The following is a 17,981-nucleotide window of genomic DNA, read 5'->3' as shown; positions in this document are numbered from 1 at the left end:
CTACCTTACCTGACTTCCATCGGGAATATTGCACGGAACAGAGCGTGCAAATTCGTGGAACTCATAAACAGCGAGCACACTTCGGTGGACGTTACCTCCCACCTTCGTTTACAGTAACAAACTGCCGCGGTACGGGAACTGATTGATATCCTGACCAGTAATTGTGTCAGTGAGACAATTACCGGCAGTTCTCTCCACATCAGACCCAAAGAAAAGGATTAGGATCGTTCCTTGAATTGATAAACGCTATGTAATACTATTAGTACGAATTTACACGCTACAACAATTTAAATCAAGTACATGCATTCTAGATCAGTTCATGGTGCTCGAAAACAGTGCGACGCAACGATTAGACATTAATACATATAACATCTATTGCCCACCTCTAATTTTCGTTCCCTAGCGAACTCATGAAGCTGTTCAGGCTGAGAGCTTCGTACTCCTCCTCCGGGGGTAGATCCTCCAGGCCTTGCAGGACGTTCTTATGCGGCGCCGCTCCGGCGCTGGAAGAAACGTCCTTGTCTTTGCGTTTCACAGCGGCGGCGGCGTCTTCCTCTTCCGATGTCCGTCTAAAAAGGTCAAGGACCAAGTCCGTGTCCATAGAAGCGAGGCCAGAGTTCTGTTGTGTCACCACAGAGTTGGCGATGTTCAGTTTGAAGCGCTGTAGCCTGTACGAATATGCGTAAATACTAGATCAAGCGACTGTATCAGGCACTTACCCCATAATCTTCTCTTCCAGGGTACCCTTGGTAATGAGACGATACACATTGACGACCTTTTTCTGACCAATGCGATGCGCGCGGTCCATTGCCTGCAGATCTTTCATCGGGTTCCAGTCATGCTCCACGAAGATCACAGTGTCAGCGCCAGTAAGCGTTAACCCAAGGCCACCGACATGTGTGGTAAGCAAAAGACAGTCGATGCTAGGATCTGAGTTGAAAGTCTGCACTATGGCGTGGCGCTTGCTGGCGTCCGTGTTCCCGTCGAGCCTCATGTATGTAACCGAAGGCATGTACTGTTTGAACAAATCGTGCTCGATAATGTCGATCATTTGCTTCATCTGGCAGAAAATCAGAGCACGATGCTGCGAGAATGCACCGGTCGAGGTTGGGACCGTCTCTGCGAGCTCACTCTTCGACCCTTCGGTTACCGATCCGGGGGCGCAGCCGATACCACAATCATTTAGTAGTTGCCTAGGTCAACAGTCAGACCTGCGGGGCTCATGCGCTGGGAAACTTGTACGTCACCTCAATGCAAGCAACTTCGGAGCATTGTGGATTTCGCTTAAAGTGCCATGGTCGCCCTTTAGCGATGCTCTCGTCATGGCCTCCTTTATGGCCTCAGGGTCTTTGAGAACCAAAGCTGGATGGTTGCACAACTTTCGCAAGTACTGCAACGATTGGAAGACGTGCTGTTCTTTACCCTTCGCGGGTTGCACTGATTTCACCACGTCCTCAGCACTTATACCCGCCTGGGACTTGGAGAAATCATCATATAGGTACTTTTGCAAGTCTGACAATTCGCAATAGTAGTCTTGGATGATCTTGGGCGGGAGGTCGTGCAACACGTCTTCCTTAAGTCGTCGCAGGAGGAAGGGCAGGACTTGCTTATGTAGCGCTTCGAGAGCCAACGCAGCTGAAGATAATTCAGTTGCGTAAACACGAGACATATATGAATCGTATGTACCTGCTTCGCCCGTCTTCGCCTTTCCATCGCGGTTCGACAGAATAGGCTTGCTGAACTTTTCATTGAACCAAGACTCCGATCCTAAGAAACCCGGCATAAGGAAGTCAAACAGACTCCATAACTCAAGCACGTTGTTCTGGATCGGTGTGCCGGAAAGGATCAAGCGGTGGTGTGCTTTTATCCGTTTAACGGCCTGAGTCAGTTTCGTCTTGGCGTTCTTTATGATATGCCCTTCGTCTAGTATGCAGTAATGCCAATGCAAGTCCTGCAAGCTTTGGATGTCGTTACGTATTACCTCATAGGAAGTGATAACGACGTCGTGTTGAGAGAACCTCTTCAGCAACTTAGTACGCTCGCGCGCGTTGCCCGTGTACAACATTGGCTTCAGAGTATCCGTGTACTTGAGGATCTCATAGTACCAGTGTCCCGTCAGGGTCGGGGGGCAGATAATGAGCGAGGGTAGATGAACGGAGTCCGGTGAATGGGTTTCTTTATACCTCTCTGCGCGCTCCTGATGTTTGCTGGCTAGGATGCATATTGATTGCAGCGTCTTGCCCAATCCCATATCTTCACGGTAACGTGTAAGTCGGCCCCCATACGCGGCAGAGACGACTCACCGTCACAAAGGATACCGTGTAGCTGATATTTTGCGAGGAATGCCAGCCAGTTGACGCCCTCTTGCTGATATTTGCGCAATTCCGCTTTGATTGGAACGGGAAGTACGTATTGCTCAACTTTGCTGCCGTCCAGTAGTTGGGTAAGGAATTGTCTCTCCTGTTCTCGGCGCTTGAGCAGCTCTTCGGAGAATCCTGGAGGGTCCGGAAGGCCAGCCTGGCAGATAATACCGAAATGAATGCTGCGTAAAGCACGTGATAATGACGAACGCACCTCTAATGGGACCATCTTAACAAGCGATGCGAAGGTATTGGTAGCAGTCGCTCGAACCTCGTCGTCCGGATCGCTCATTCTGCCCAGAACGGGTACAATCATGAACAAGACGTATGGTAGAGCTTTTATATCCAACTTCTGAACGATGTCTGAGTCGGCTTCAGCGGAGGAGTATAAGACAGAAGTGCTATGGAACTCACGGTACATCAGTTCTGTTGCACCCTGCCGGTTCGAGGGGACAACATCATCCCCGAGGAGAGGTATCACGTTCTCTATAACGTACTTCATGCCTTGCATTGGCATGACATCGCAGATGGTAGCGAAACAGCGAGCGGCAGATTGACGGATGATAGCGAATTTGCTCCTGAGGGCCATAATTATGTTCGGGAAGATGTCGATGATTCTTTGCCATAACTCCTCGTGCAAGCTCGGGACTACGGTCTCGATGACGCTCAAAGAGTCAATGACATCTTGTCCAAACTGCTTCTCAATCGAGCCGTCTGCTTGAGCCGTTGACTCTTTAGTGAAAGTTGAGTCCACGGAAATATGCTCGGTAGTAAGTTACTTACCAGTCGAACAGGCGCTGAGCAAACCGCCGGCCATGCAATGCCACATCCCTGGGATAACCTCAAGTAACCTGACACCAAAGCTATTTGAGAGCTCCACGAAAGCCAACGATGCCCCGCGTCTTGATAACCTCGACTTGAAGGCTTCATCAGGTGCAACGGATTCTTCCTTTCTTGCGGCATCCTTCCCATTTGCGTGGCCACCACGGGATGCACCGTGGAAAGACAGGATACCGTCCATGACCTTGCGATGGTAAGCAAAGGTTGGTGTATGTTCCGTATCCTGACATAAGAAAGTACAAAGGTTTTTGACGATCTTATCGGGTGGTTGAGTAAGATTATGATGAGCACAGAACTCAATAAACGAAGCTACGGCAACTGCGCAGCGGCGTTGTAGATCTTCATTTTCTTCATTCTAGGCACTATGAGCTGCTTGAGATACGTCGAGCACAATGGTTACATACCTTGATACCGTTCATGATACCCTTGACGACTGGGCTGACCTTCTCAGGTGTACCCTTGAATGCTACGAATGCGGCGGCGAACGCAGCAGAAACACGGTTGTCATACTGTGCTTTCATCTCCGCGTAGCGTTCAATGCTGGCTAGGACCTTATTTCGCTTCTCGTTTACGGCCGACAAGTCCTTCTTCTTCTTCGTCCGACCGAGGCCATCCTTCAGCTTTGTGAACATTGGACCAACGGCATCTCGAGCGGTATGAATACTGAAGTGTCCTTCCTTGGTCCCTGTCACGTCTACTTCCATGCCCAAGACCGGAATAGCGTCAGGTGAAACTTTGTAGTCATGTACGAAAGATTGTAGCAGCTGATAACATTCTTGATGAATGCGTGCAAGCGTTAAGATCATCTCGTGGTAGGCCTCAGGCGGCTCGTTCTGTAACCACGACAGCATCGCATTGCTGAGCTCCCGGGCCAACGCGGAACGTTCGATGAGCATGGACGATGGATCAGACCCTTTGTCGCATTCACGAGCCCACTCTTCAGCGATGACGGCGGCGAAGAACTTCTGGTACATGCTAGAAGAGCCTGCGTAGTGGCAGATGAATGGTCTGAAAGTCTCTTCCATTTGCTGGAGTCCCGAATGTCAGATTAAGATCAAACTTATCAGACGCAGTGCTGAACACGTGACTCACCTCGCTGGGCCAGGATACCATCAAGCAGGCCAGGGCCTTACAAGCAGCTATGCGAGCTTTGATCACTACATCGAAGGTGACGAGTGACATGTCCTGCGCCAGCATACTCTTGTCGACGTTGTGTCGTTCCACCCCAAGGTCGTCCCCTAGGGAGGTGGGATGATAGAACCGCGATGCCTCTATTGGAGTACCGACAGGCGTCATAAGGTAGCCATGCCAATCGAGAAGCAACTGCGACGTCACAGCATTTTCCATTCGACCGGGTGCATGCACAAGGATGGAGACGGCCGTCCGCCATGCAATCAGAGTGGCGCTTCGGATATCCGGGCGCTCCTCGACTATAAGATTTTGGAACAGGAGGCACAGGAATGGAGCTGAGACCCAGTCCTTTGGCAGGGACGGGACGGTCATAAACGACTGCAGCGTTTCGACTACCGCGAGCCGGACGTTTGAGATGGTGTGTCGAAAGAAAGGGAAGAGCGTAGGAGCGAGGACGCTGAGTGAATACCTAGTGGATTTGGGTTGGGATACGAACACAAAGAAGGATAACAAATTACACACGACAGTTCCTCATTGGCAAGAATACGGATGACTTCGTCGTAGGTGACGAGCTTTCCTGAAAGTTATTTAGCCCAGATCTGAAAGAAAGACAACAGTGCGCGTACCAAGCAAGTCCATAACCGCGCCTACACTTGAGCTCAGGTCATCCTTCATGTCCCTCAAGCAGTTCCATAGGACTGAGAGAACTTGGCACAGCGCTTCCGGCAAACGTTGCACCAGGTGGGAAGCAACGGGTGATAAACAGGATGCTGCAACGGAGCGTACATCGTCATCACGGTCACCTAGGCTGGGACAGCTTCAGCCACGCTTGCCGATCCAGGTACAGAACTCACTCACCCAAGGACGGCCGCGTCGACTATGCCACGCAACACCTCCTTCCCCGACAAATCCGACGCGGCAAGTCCATCCTCCGCTTTAATGTCTTCTTCCGTCGAAGCCGCCTCCACTAGGTCACTCCTCACCGCCACCTCATACTTGATACCGAGCAGCCCAGCGTGGCGCACTTCCCAAACCAGTGTGTGAGGATCGTTCGCTTTGCTTTCGTCCGCGCCAAAATTCTGCCGTATCATCTGCAAGAGAATGGAATGGACGTGCAGAACCGATCGACGGGGCATGTGGAGAAGGAGCGACGCCAGAGTTTGCGAGACTGTCTCGCGGACAGGTGCAACGACCTTTCAAATCGGTCGATTCCAGGGCTTCGCCGAGGAGGGGAGCGACTCACCTGGTCCGATACGAAGTCGCCGAAACGGTCAAGTACGAATATGCAAAGGAGCTTTGCAGCAAGGTCATTACACCATGCTTCATGGGCGACGTCATTCTCGGCAGTTGATAAACCATCTTAGAGCACCTTTCTCAGTGGCAGGTGCCATGTGAGCGACCGTAAGCCTACCTTTCATCCCGCCGTACTTCCCTTGGATCTTCAGCAATTCCCGCAGCGCAAGCGCAGCCCCATGCCGGACCTCCCATTGAGGACTGAATAAGTCGATTTCCAACACTTTGACTACACCGTCCCAAATCCAGCACCCAGGCTGTACGTCTAGCGCATTCGACTGCTGAGTTGCCTTGGGCATCACAGCACCACCCTTTGTCGGGTCGATGACAACTTTGTCTGCCGCCTCGTCCGATGGGGAGCGCGGACTTGTGACACCTGACGTAGAGCGAGCATTGTTCTCCTCGGCGGCAACGAGACGAGCTCTGCGTGACGTAAAAAGGAGTATGAGCAGGTGTCATGCCCACCAAATGTAAGAACGACGAACTTATTTGACTGACCGCCAGCAGGCGTGGCATTGTACTTCGATCCTGAGCCCTGAGTCGGAGGAGGAGGAGCAGCGACGAAGGCAGCGTTTCCAGGCTTTCGTTTCCTCTTCAAGCGGTTACGCTCCCTAGCAGACAGACCACTTAGGTCCTCTTCGGCTGCAGACATAGAAGCTTGGGTCGAAGGTCCTGGCGTAGCAGATCCCGGTCGCGAAGACGGAGTCGCTTCCTCTTTCATCTTCACGTCCGGAGTCTCGACGACTGGTGGAGGCAGCGCGCACTTTGGTCCTTCATCCTCGTCTTTAATGCCGCCGCCGCCGCCGCCATCAACCTCCATCTCTGATTCCTCGGCAGCGAGCTCCTTATCCAGGTCCATGTCTTCGCCGCCGCCTACGCTATCTAAGAAGTCGAGACCCAGCCTACTCATAGCTTCCTTGCGAGCTTTCTTTACCTCTGCGGTGTTAGCAAGGATACCAGTAGGCTTCGTGAACTCTTTTCCCGAAGAGGCTAAGAGTAGAGTGCCTCTTTGCATTAATTCCTGCACCGAAAAGAGGGGAAAGTCCGGTGGTTTGAGAACCGTCTCCCCATCCTGCGCAGGTGCGGCGCCGTCTTTGCCGTCTTGATCTGGTGGTGAAGGTTGCCATAGCGGAACCAGCGAGAAAATATGTGAAAGAGCGACCGAAGCTGCCGTTCGAGTATCATGCGATTTGGAATGCAAATAAGGTAATATCTGTGAAAGAATTACTGTAAATATGAGACCGTAAGTTACAGGAAGTAGGTATGGCGTACTCGAGCTACTACAGCCATCAATTCAGACCACCCCGTTGGATCCACTCGAGGCACGTTTGCCCGGGCTGCCTTGACATCCTCCTCGATGGCAACATCAGTTATCACGGACTTGGCTGCTAGCTGAGCGAGCTGCTTCGCGGCTGTCGACCTCACGGAGGTGGAAGAGCCCGTATCTAGTAGAAGGAGGAGCCGGTCCAACCTGCAACCCGCTAATTAACAGAGGTAACCTGGAAGATCTTCCGCCACCCACCTCGAAGTCATACCCGTAAAAGGAAAAAGACCACGTGCAACGCCTTACCGGACAAGCCGAAGAATGAGGAATGATCGTGAGGGGTTTTCGCACGCCCTGGCGATGTGGCCCTCACCTTTTATCAGTTTCGCTCGCGTGACGGAAAAAACCCACGACATCACCCGTGACCACCTCGTTGCCTTATTTAGCCACAAAGTGCTTCTCGCACTTGCCTATTATGGCTCAACCGTCATTGCCAATCATCAGTTCTTCCGTCACAGCATCTGCGCAGGCGCGTGCAAATTTATCGTCTCTTGATTATCGACCACCATTTGTGCGTGCATGTCGTGGGCGACGGCGCTGAGCGACGAGCTGCTTGTTGCTCTGGAGGACGACAATGACCCAAACACTCAAGGTGCGTCCTCGTCACCAGCCGGCGTGCGCGATGATATACCCCGTCCTCGTTAGCACTTTCATCATGCGGCGTCAAAATTTTACAGAGGCTCAAACGTAGCGCGTATGAATGTGCTTCCCAGCCAGAATCGAAGACCACACTCGATACCTTGATTGATCTGGCTTATGAGGGGATGTCTTCCTCTCCCATGCACTCAAATCCCTACTGCTGGCGACGGCTCTATACCGATGCGTGCCTATTCCGGTCGCTCGCAGATATGCAGGCTGCCATAGCGGATGACGGCGCCCTAGCACTTTCCGCCATTTCCAGACTTGACAGAACCCTAGTCATCGCTGGAGCTGCTGGAGAGGGCAGGGCGGATCTCGTGCATGCAGTGATAGCGAAAATCCAGTCAGTGTGCTTATCTGCAGCGTCGGATAGATTCTTCGACTCGTCATTCTCCTTCGGTCCCTCGCCTGCGTCTAATCTTAACATCCCCTCTTTCGCACGTGAGGTGCCTTGTCTACAGAATCCACCATCAATGGTCGCGTTTCAGCGTAGCTACTTCGGACAGCCGTTCGTTCTTAAAGGTTACATCTCTGAATGGCCGGCTTTGAACGAACACCCTTGGCGTTCTCCGGCCTACCTTCGCCAGGTTGCAGGCCCTGGTCGCGTTATTCCCGTCGAAGTCGGCAAGGACTACCGTGCTAGCGATTGGACCCAGACGATTTTAAGATGGGACGATTTCCTGGATGTCCTTGCTTCCTCTCCAGTTGATGATCGCCATTCTGTTCTCTACCTTGCACAACATAACCTACTGGCACAATTTCCGCGCCTGCGAGATGACATAGTGATCCCCGACTATATATATGCGGACATGCCCGTCCCTGCAGACTATCCGGATTACCATCCTCCAGGCAATGAAGAACGTCTGATCTTGAATGCGTGGTTGGGTCCTAACGGGACCATATCCCCTGCGCACACGGTAGGTGCCTTTTCATTACGTTAGGTTCAGTGTAGCGCTGAGTATTGTAGGATCCCTACTATAACCTCTACGGTAATACTCCACTTCAATTTTTATATGCGCTATGACAGCTGACGCCTGTTCAATTGCAGCCCAGGTGGTGGGTCGGAAAACAGTATGGCTGGCACCTCCCCATGTAACACCTTCCATGTATCCCTACGCGCCCTCCAGCGCACCCGAGTCGCTGTCCTCTTGGGGTAGCACGCACAACCCTGCTGCCAACAATACCGATCCGTCCTTGAGTAACACCTCTCGGGTGGACGTCTTCTCTAGCGAAGAGGCTCAAAGTCGTGCGGATTTCCCGCTCTTCTTTGAGAAGGTTGTTCCTGAAGCTATAGCCGTGACTCTGGAGCCCGGCGACTTACTGTTTTTCCCTCCCGGTTGGTGGCATGCGATGAGGGCAGAAGATGTCAGTTTCTCGGTCTCGATGTGGTTTTGAATACCTGGACCACGACGTGTGGTGCACGTTGGGATGTGGTGTACCTATGACCACTGGACATTGTTTTTGATACAAGGATTCTATCTCGGTATGGACATACGATGACAAAAGTATGGTGTATGCTGTACGACCTACATCCATGCAAACAGAAACCGTACGAAGGAAGCTGCTCCCGCCCAACATCCCGAACGCGATCCCGCCTCCGTCTCTTCTACTTTTGGTATAACGACGTCCTGTGTTCGTACATTTGCCGGTTGAATCGTCTGGTGACAGCGGGTTATTGTTGAATGGGTATATAGTCATATGGAGGTAGTTAGGGCTGCTTACATGCCGCACATTACCCTGGAGGCCCTCTGCTCGTGTCGTGTTGGGAACATCTGGAGCAGTGCGTGCAGGGCGGGCAGCGGAGATGGCATGGGCCCCATGTGTCGGATGCGCTACGGCACCGGTAAAGAGACAATACCTGGTCTGGGTCGAAGTGTGAACAGGAGCGTTGGCTCGGTTGTTGTAACCGTCAGGCGTCGGCGAAGTAGCGGCAGGTGGGATAGACCTTGGGGTTGGAATTGTAGTCGTTGTCTGGGTGGGTCTTGCAGGAGGTGCATTATTGATGACCCGGGATCGTTGCGGGACAAACGCGGCCGACGATGGGGTTTGGACGACAGGAGGCTTCCTCGTTAGTCCGCTGTTAGCTGTGGCTCTCGATGAGCTTGGTGCTCTCCATGGTTCGGCTGCACTACCGTACTCGGTAATGTCGGTCGCTGTCAAGACGGGGAAGTGGGGAGGTGAATTCTGAGCGGCCACTTGTATCTTGTGTAGTCCCTGCGGCGGCAAAGGAATTGCGGAGTCGGTACCGTGAGGAGTGATCGGCGATGGTTTACTTTCCATCTGCTGCAGATTTCGTAGACATGCATGCAAATCTCCTCCCATAGTCACAAGTGGCACGGGGAACCTGTATAGGTACCCTTCAGGACGTCCGTCCGTCATTCTTGCTCGCCTCGAGTGTAAGGAGACTTTCCAGGGCCCTCTACTCCCATCTTCGACTATAAATTGGAGAACCAAAAAAGTTTCTGTGCCGTACCAGCCCGGACTGCCTACCATGCGACGAATGCATGATAGATCGATTAAAGTATGACTTTCCCTGCAGCGGTCGCCTTTGTTACAGCTACCGTTATCGTGGAATGCGTTGCAGACCGTGTTCTTGGATTTTTGTCCCTGGTGTGAGATTAGACCACTGGTAAGACACCGCAGAATGCAGTGGTTAATCTACCGCTTACCATGTGCTCCGCGCGTCCTGTTGAATAGCCATTCCAGAGTAATTCATCCTCCACCTTATTGATTACTTCGTTGACGTTCTCCGCTTCGATGACGATAGGTGGACTGATTTCATTGAAGAGTCCGTGGAGTTCCCGTGCTCTGACAGTCATCCTCCAGCCTTCCCCCCAACTCTCGTGGTGTCCGAAAGCCTCAAAACTACCAACGTATTCTAACGTCAGGTATTCCAGAGGCTCTCGCAACACCTCGATGTCGCCAAGGAGGCCTTTAAGTCTGCCCATCTCCAGGAGATCGTGACTGAACTTGCAGCCCCATTCTCTGGAGCACCATCCGTTTGCGTCGTCTCTGCATACAGTGCGACGAGCATACTCTTTATGCAATGGTTTCTTGCATATCGTCGCCATGGTCGATGGTGGTATCAGGGGAAAATGAGCAGGAACTCTGCGGTTCTGACACTTGCTGACAGTCACCAGTCACTGACTGAAGGCCAAAAATAATCGCGAAGCGAGATTAGGCGCTCGTCCCTCCGCAACTATTTTCCCTACTTGATGGAAGTCGAGAATACAAGGATTGAATCACCCTCAGAATGAAACAACAAGATTTTACGCAGTACTGGCGGAAGGATGCGTACACATATAGTGGGAAGTGGGGACGAAAAGGATATGCGGGTTACTTGGTGCACCGTTCCAGTTGGCAAACGAAGGTGAATCATCCCCGGCTAAGCGACCTGGGCCTTCGCACCTTTCGCATCCTCCGGGTATTGCCTGTCGGTATCGTGTTCGGTCATTGTATCGATCCTTATGGCTAGTTGCTGCTGTAAGTTTCCATCAGTCGCGCTCTGGAAGACCCTGGGTTGACTAACCGATACCTACGCTGGGTATGGAATTGACTCCCGGAGTACGGGTAGGAAGTGAGTAACTTTCGGGGCGATTCGTGGGGTCCGTCATCGAGCGGATGTATTCGCGCGAATTCAGAGTAACCATGAAGCTGTTGGTGTAGAAACGCCCCACTTCGAAGACGCTCCCTAGGTCAGGCGCAATATAAGAGGAGATTTGAACCTCTCACTTTGCAGGAAGAAGAACATATACCAGAACTATGGGCCGTCATCAATCGCAGGATCCAACAAATAGGGTTGTACCCACTGTATCAGGCCAGGCGCTGATCTGAAACAGATGTTAACGGTTGCAACCCTCTCACTAGACCAGAATGCCTGCTCAACTCACGCATACACAAGCCATGATAGCGCAGAACGAAGTAGGTAGTCCGGTGTTGAATGTGAAGATCATCTACATGTTGATCAACTCAACCGAACCAGAAATGAAAATGAAACGCAAATATGCTGACCAGCCGGTTGATAATGTCCGTGGATCTCCTGAACCCGGTTTTCTGAGATATGTCAGAAAGATATCTGATAAGTGATGTTCGATTGCTACAATGTGCTTTAGCTTACCGACATATTGAGTACCAATATCATCCCAGCAGAGATCAGTGCGTCTGCAGCGGCAGCTAAGATATTGCACGTCTTGGATAAGCTCTATCTCCCGTCGCTATGTCGTACACTTCGCCGTCGAGGAAACATTTAAAGACTCACGGAGATGGTGGCCAACTGAGCAAAAGTATCAAAATGAAGGCTGTGTTCGGATCAGGCTTTGTTCCCGTGGTGCATGAAATCACCTACGACTTTGCACAATACACTGACAGCGAATATCGTCGAATAAGGACTGTGGCGCGAGTCTTCAACTAATTGACAGACGTACCAGTGATAGCGGCGAGGCTAGCCCATGCCACGCAAGTCTGGACCTGAGCCGTCAGGAGCCTTCCACTGTCGTTCTTTTGTAACCACGCACCAGAAACCCGGCTAAAGCTATATTGTTGCTTACTGTTCCGGGCGGTGAGCTCCACTGTAAAAACATGTGGCATTCCCAACTCACGTTTATAGATTCTCCAGCAGTAGAATCTGGACCGAAATCCAAGTTAGAGTAATGACGCGAGTCATGGTGTACCACCTACTGTTGGACAAAAATCGCAATGAAGTTCGAAAAAAATATCTCGATAATGAGTGTTCTGCAATGATTTAGGGATACTCGCGCGCATGATACGTTTCACCTACTTCACTAGTACGACTCTGATTGCTGCAGTGTCGTGGAAAGTCACTAGGTAGCGGTAAACTGTTGAGGAAGTCAGCTGGAGAGGCCTGACGTTGATAGGGTTTCTGTCGAACAACATACCGCATGCTGCCAGGAAACAATTTTTCAGACGGATCAGCGTTTGCTCAATATGGGTGTAAGCAGTACCACTGAGCACTGCCTGCTGGCAAGTGTCGAAGACAGAAAGGAGTCCGACCTGAGCAAACACTGAGATACCGTAGCCTCTCAAGTACTTGAGACGCACCAGGGTCTGGACCCACCATGGATCTTTAATCCTATACTTTCGGAAATAGAACCAGATCTGTGTGCACCCCACTGGGCAGCCAATTTGCGCACACTTGAGCAGAGGCTCCCGGATGTTATATTGGTCGTAGATTGCTTACCTCCATACAAGCTGGATATTCCAAATCACCAGGGTCAGCGACTATCCAATACTGCGCGCGCAAATAAATGACACATACGTCGCTGAGACAAGAGTGGAGATATACAGCACGCCCAGACTATAGCCCAGTTTGATTTGATGAAAAATAGGAGCAAGGATACCGAGAAAAGTGCGTACGTGCTATCGAGGTTGGTCGCCATCTTGGCCCGAAGGAACAGCGGGGGACGAAGGTAGCCTGGGGATGGAATGTAAACTCGACTGGACCGAGATTTATGTACCAATGTAAATTTTACGAAACTGTTGGTTCTTGTGGTATTTCATGACAGCTCGGTATATTTCCACCACTAACCTCAAGAAATCCTGACGCAGCAGTTCATGTCGTCTGATATGTTTCATCCTACTCCCGCAGGAGCCATGAAACAAGAATCGTACGCCCTCATGCCAGCCATCAGATTTCCGTCAAAGGATGCCTCAGCCCGCACCTATCTGCCGTCAGCTAATTTATTGCCAAACTTCCATGAACTAACTACCGGTCCGCGGTGGATGAATAGGTTCCATTCTAGTAGCAATGAAACCAGGCACCTCCCTGAGCATGCGCTGTACTACCGCCTTCGTCTGAACCGCAGGGAAGTTAAGACAAGAACACATGAACTCACTGCGCTAGTGAGTTCTGATGACCAGCAAATAAGACGACTGATTTTGCGGAATAATGTTGGAAGGAAGGGTTCGGCGTCGTCGGTCATGCATTCATCTCCGGTATTCCCCGAAATCTCTCTTTGGGTACTAGTAGAATGTGGAGGCAACCTTCGAAGGCGATTTGTAGGTCTGCTCTGCCCTCGCAAACTGGTAGCCCCGAAACATGGAGAAATATCCGGCTATACTCTGAAGTTCGGGACATAGAAGCGCGCTCAAACTTCATTGATAGGCTGTACTCACTCGAGGATGTAAACGCCGGAAGCTCTTTCGATATTCATCATGAATAGATGACGCTCGGGCCTATGACTGGCATTGATGCGGACCCATACCTAGTGATGCTTGATTTCTCCCGGGTTTCTTTTCCGTGCGTTTGAGATGACCGATGCCTGAAGCGAAAGGTCGCTGCGGTACAAGTACCCCGTACCATACGACTTTGTGGGTCCATGGCGTTCTACGCCACATGCTTGGCAATGCATGGGTATAAACGTGATTGATGCAGACCGGTTGTTTTTGACTTACCTGATTATTTTTATCAATCACCCAGTGCGTACCTGTCCCTTTCACGCTGTTCTCTCCCGGAGCTGTCTACAGACGTGCCTTCTAGTCGGCTAAAATGACCGTATCGGGTTGCACCTCGATTCACGGAATTTATATTTACAGGGCACGTTTCACCATGTACGTGAATGTTTACTGCTTCTAGCCGAAACATAAACCATTCTGGGAAGGCCCCCCCACGACTCAGGCTGCCTTATGAGCAGGCGCACAAGCGGAGGACACGTCAGTTCCACTTGACTCTGTCGTATTCTCGGCCAGGATGTCGACATACACTTTGAGTTCGACTGATTTTTCGGTTATCTTGTTATGTCTAATCTGTCTCTGGATCGCTCAAGACAGGCATCGTTCATCGAGGCTCCCTCCGGGACCAAATGGATACCCTTTAGTTGGTCGGTTGGAGAGATTGACGCATTGTCCCGCTGCTCAGATACCATATTTTTCAGGAAATATATTCGATATGCCGAAAGCCCACGCCTGGGAGACCTTTGCGAAATGGGGAGAACGGTGGGGTAGGTAGGTGCACCACCTATATGATCTTATACTGACGCTGCGGACAGGTGGCATCATGAGCATCAAGCTATTCGGTCAGACTTGGGTGATCATAAACGATCCAAACATTGCGGTCGACATCCTCGACAAGCGGGGAAATACTTACGCGGATCGACCGGAGCTACCAATGTCTGAGCTGTCTGGGTGGGGCCGAGCGCTCAGTAACTCACGTTATGGGCCTAGGTTCAGAGAATATCGCAAGGTAGTCCTTCCTTACTTGTGTCATTTCGGTAGTTAACGGGAGGTGTAGCTGATTGGACGAGTAATTGGCACTCGCGGCAGTATGAAGAAATTCTACCCCGCCGAGGAATATCAAGCCGCAATGTTTCTGAAGCGGGTCTTGAGTAATCCTTCCCGAGTCGATGAAGTAAGTTCCTCCGCCAGGCGTTCCTGACTTAAGTGCTGAAAACTGTTCGACTCTTAGGCTACGCGGAAGTAAGTCCACTCTTCCAAAGCAGGAACCTATTAATAGGAATGCAGGACCGCGGGAGCTATGATACTCTACATAACGTACGGGTACAAGATCCAGGAGGACGGCCAAGATCCCTTCGTTTACATGGCTGACAAGGTTCGTAGCTCTGCCTGGCGTCCTCGTGTTATGTGTCGTAATGGCAGTCAGCAGACTATGGAAGAGTTCAGCGACTGCACAACAGCGGGAAAATACCTCGTCGATCTACTCCCTCTACTGAAGTACGTACCTCCATGGATACCCGGTGCCGGCTTCCAGAGGCTAGCTGCGAAATATCGGCGATCCTGCGAGAATATGGCTGAAGTACCGCTGAAATTTGTGGAAGAGCAAATGGTGCGCACGAATGAATTACGGTCTCACTTTATTAAGGCTGACTTATTACCAGGCCAAGGGGACGGCTTCCCCGTCGTACACGGCGGATCTGCTTAAGGATCCACATATTTCAGAGGAGCGGATGCAAGATATAAAGTGGTCTGCGCTCTCGTTTTATGGTGGTAAGTAGTTCTACACATGATGTATACCATAGCTCACTCTCTCCCCTCTAGCTGGAGCAGATACCGTGAGTATCAATTAATCTTGGACCACCATTATATAGTGCACTGCGTGACCGCCATCGTCTAGACTGTGTCCGTCGTCCAGAGTTACTTCCTGGCAATGTGCTTGTTTCCGGAAGTGCAGAAGAAAGTGCAGTGTGAAGTCGACTCTGTCGTCGGTCGGGCGCGGTTGCCAAATTACGATGATCGAGAGGCGTTGCCATACGTCGAGGCAGTATGCAAAGAATTGTTCCGTTGGTTGCCTATCGTTCCTCTAGGTACGCAACAATATGCTGTTCAGTCCTGAGCTCACGCTAAGCAATCCCAGCCGTCCCTCACCGAGCCATGGCTGATGATGTATACGACGGCTACCTCATACCGAAAGGATCGTGGGTTGTAGCGAATGTCTGGTCTGTCCTCGAGTCAGTATCTGATGCCAGGAGCATGCTCACGTATCTACTTGAAGGAAATTCTTGCATGACCCTGATGTTTACCATAATCCGTTCGAATTCAACCCCGACAGGTTTATGGGTGCACTAGCGGAACGTGATCCGAAGGTAAGTGTGCGCGCATTTCGCACCTTCTCCGAATAGTTGCTGACCGTAGTCTTTTAAGGATTTCGTTTTCGGCTTCGGTAGACGAGTCTGTCCGGGTTCCCACCTTGCTGACGACTCCGTCTGGATCAACATCGCCAGGACTGCAGCAGCGCTGGAAGTGAATCTGGCACTGGACGAAAGCGGCAGACCTGTCATACCGGTCCCTGCGACGACGGACGGTATCATCGTGTGCGTAATGTGCGCTATCTGAGTATGCCATATTCTTACTTGCTCTCTACTAGGCGACCGCTGCCTTTCAAGTGCGATATAAGGCCTAGGCACGAGCGCATTCTGGACTTGGTCAAGGAGGCTACTGAATTCGAAGACTCGAACTGAGCTCTGATCAACTCGTTTCTTGGGTTTCATTTCTCCGCTACATAGATCCAGCCTTCAAGTCACTCGTTCCCTTGTACTTTCACTTCCCGGCGACGGAGCAAACTGCTAGTGGTCGCCGGGGTCATCGTTACATGGATCCGTTATCACTGTGTCTTCGCAGCCCACACTCGCTCTGCTTTTTAGCACCTTTGTACTGCTTAACTCGTCGAGCGTTGCTTCTCAACACCTTCTACTGAGCCTCAGCCAATCGAATTCCTAGTAGCTATCAAACTGTAAGAGAAGCACCCGTGGGAAGCGTGGGAGGAGGCCACAGCCACATGTGACATCACTAGTGTTGGCGGGGAACAGCCATTTCAGCGCTTGTGGCTGAAGGCGTTATCTCTTGCATCATGCCTCCATCCAGTGCGCCAACTATTCCTGCGTATTTGCCCTCCTCTCCACGTACCCCACACTTCGCTTGACACCCCACAACGTCACTCGCAGTTCGTTTCGTGTATATAATGGATTATCTGCAGGCTTATCCTGCAAGTTCAAACGTCAACCACTGTCTATCTATCTATCCTAACGACACTTGCATACGCAACACAACATCATGTCCCTGAACGACAAGGATATCTCGCTCGGTGGTAACAAGGGTGTCGACCTCCACCCCGGTGTGGCGAACCCAACTACTTCCAGCACACATGCTGATCCTCTCGCTGCCAACTTCGTCAGTGCACCGACAACTCGGACGTTGACGAACGTGACCTAACAACAGCCATATCTAGGTAACTGACCCGACGTCGGAAGAGGTCGGTGCAGGCGCACCGAGCAATTTCGACGGTGACCGCCAGGCCAAGCGTAACTTCTCCAAGACTGCCGGTGTCATCGAATCACGGCCAGGTATCATCGAGACGACGAATATCGATCCCCTGAACGAACACTCGAATGACGGTACGTCCATGACTCGACGCACGTTTCCCCGGACATGCAGTTCTGACCATAATCGCTCCTGTAGATGATGGCTGGGCAAATGCCATTAATCCGCCCAAGTCGACCGGCACGGGTGCTAGTCGTACAACCAGCGGTCTGACATCTACTGCCACGAGTGCGGTTACCGGTGCTGCCTCTATGGCCACTGGTGCAGCCAAGCTGGCGTATGGACATGTCGCCGGTGACGAGGCTGCTAAACAGGCTGGAAAGGAAGCTGTCTGGGGAAAGCAGTAAATGAAGGAATTCTATATTGTACCAGTGGACGGTGTAGTGTAACATATACCACGGACTAATGTTATCGGAGTGTATCTTCAGGCGATCTGAGTCCCGTACAGATGAGGAAGTCCACTCACATTTGAATAAATTAGTGGGCCAGGTATGGATCAGGACTGTCTGCACTGGCACGGGCGGAGTAGCGGTACCTTTTCAGAGCTCAGCGGGGACTCTGACCGCATCATGGTTTTAACTTGGACGCGAAAGTCGTGCAGCGTC

At 51.4% G+C, this 17,981-nt stretch overlaps 6 protein-coding genes across 6 annotated transcripts; 3 read left to right on the top strand and 3 right to left on the bottom strand.

Moving 5' to 3' along the window:
• Positions 1-300: 300 nt before the first annotated feature.
• On the bottom strand, positions 301-7,157 carry GLOTRDRAFT_120243 (SNF2 chromatin remodeling protein; the record flags this gene model as incomplete). The annotated part of the gene is made up of 18 exons (XM_007865537.1): positions 301-668; positions 720-1,193; positions 1,248-1,635; positions 1,687-2,253; positions 2,304-2,517; positions 2,575-2,723; positions 2,775-3,092; positions 3,144-3,555; positions 3,605-4,228; positions 4,293-4,800; positions 4,854-4,908; positions 4,958-5,139; positions 5,190-5,524; positions 5,575-5,690; positions 5,743-6,047; positions 6,110-6,837; positions 6,897-7,095; positions 7,147-7,157. 18 exons carry the CDS (start codon positions 7,155-7,157, stop codon positions 386-388), a joined length of 5,868 nt encoding a protein of 1,955 aa, XP_007863728.1. The 3' UTR covers positions 301-385.
• Positions 7,158-7,727: 570 nt separating this feature from the next.
• On the top strand, positions 7,728-8,982 carry GLOTRDRAFT_73099 (Clavaminate synthase-like protein; the record flags this gene model as incomplete). Its single annotated transcript, XM_007865536.1, has 3 exons — positions 7,728-8,504; positions 8,555-8,576; positions 8,636-8,982. The coding sequence occupies 3 exons, from the start codon at positions 7,728-7,730 to the stop codon at positions 8,980-8,982; spliced, it is 1,146 nt and encodes a 381-aa protein (XP_007863727.1).
• A 1,223-nt stretch (positions 8,983-10,205) lies between these two features.
• GLOTRDRAFT_127083 (uncharacterized protein) lies at positions 10,206-10,658 on the bottom strand (the record flags this gene model as incomplete). The annotated part of the gene is made up of 2 exons (XM_007865535.1): positions 10,206-10,572; positions 10,624-10,658. The coding sequence occupies 2 exons, from the start codon at positions 10,656-10,658 to the stop codon at positions 10,206-10,208; spliced, it is 402 nt and encodes a 133-aa protein (XP_007863726.1).
• A 314-nt stretch (positions 10,659-10,972) lies between these two features.
• Positions 10,973-12,983, bottom strand: GLOTRDRAFT_127082 (uncharacterized protein; the record flags this gene model as incomplete). Its single annotated transcript, XM_007865534.1, has 12 exons — positions 10,973-11,068; positions 11,127-11,278; positions 12,012-12,048; positions 12,102-12,133; positions 12,186-12,211; positions 12,265-12,318; positions 12,365-12,422; positions 12,483-12,597; positions 12,646-12,716; positions 12,785-12,795; positions 12,863-12,901; positions 12,961-12,983. 12 exons carry the CDS (start codon positions 12,981-12,983, stop codon positions 10,973-10,975), a joined length of 714 nt encoding a protein of 237 aa, XP_007863725.1.
• Positions 12,984-14,340: 1,357 nt separating this feature from the next.
• On the top strand, positions 14,341-16,517 carry GLOTRDRAFT_127081 (cytochrome P450; the record flags this gene model as incomplete). The annotated part of the gene is made up of 14 exons (XM_007865533.1): positions 14,341-14,419; positions 14,478-14,543; positions 14,592-14,785; positions 14,834-14,950; positions 15,008-15,018; positions 15,064-15,151; positions 15,206-15,385; positions 15,438-15,546; positions 15,598-15,611; positions 15,674-15,863; positions 15,914-15,995; positions 16,052-16,142; positions 16,201-16,370; positions 16,424-16,517. 14 exons carry the CDS (start codon positions 14,341-14,343, stop codon positions 16,515-16,517), a joined length of 1,485 nt encoding a protein of 494 aa, XP_007863724.1.
• A 592-nt stretch (positions 16,518-17,109) lies between these two features.
• On the top strand, positions 17,110-17,723 carry GLOTRDRAFT_36620 (uncharacterized protein; the record flags this gene model as incomplete). The annotated part of the gene is made up of 3 exons (XM_007864727.1): positions 17,110-17,259; positions 17,285-17,450; positions 17,515-17,723. 3 exons carry the CDS (start codon positions 17,110-17,112, stop codon positions 17,721-17,723), a joined length of 525 nt encoding a protein of 174 aa, XP_007862918.1.
• Between the last annotated feature and the right edge of the window lie 258 nt (positions 17,724-17,981).

Source organism: Gloeophyllum trabeum (genome assembly GCF_000344685.1).
Source record: "Gloeophyllum trabeum ATCC 11539 unplaced genomic scaffold GLOTRscaffold_00003, whole genome shotgun sequence".
In the NCBI taxonomy this organism is placed as follows: Eukaryota; Fungi; Basidiomycota; class Agaricomycetes; order Gloeophyllales; family Gloeophyllaceae; genus Gloeophyllum; species Gloeophyllum trabeum.
The sequence above is the reverse complement of the archived record's forward strand: the minus strand, read 5'-3'. Positions and strand labels throughout refer to the sequence as shown.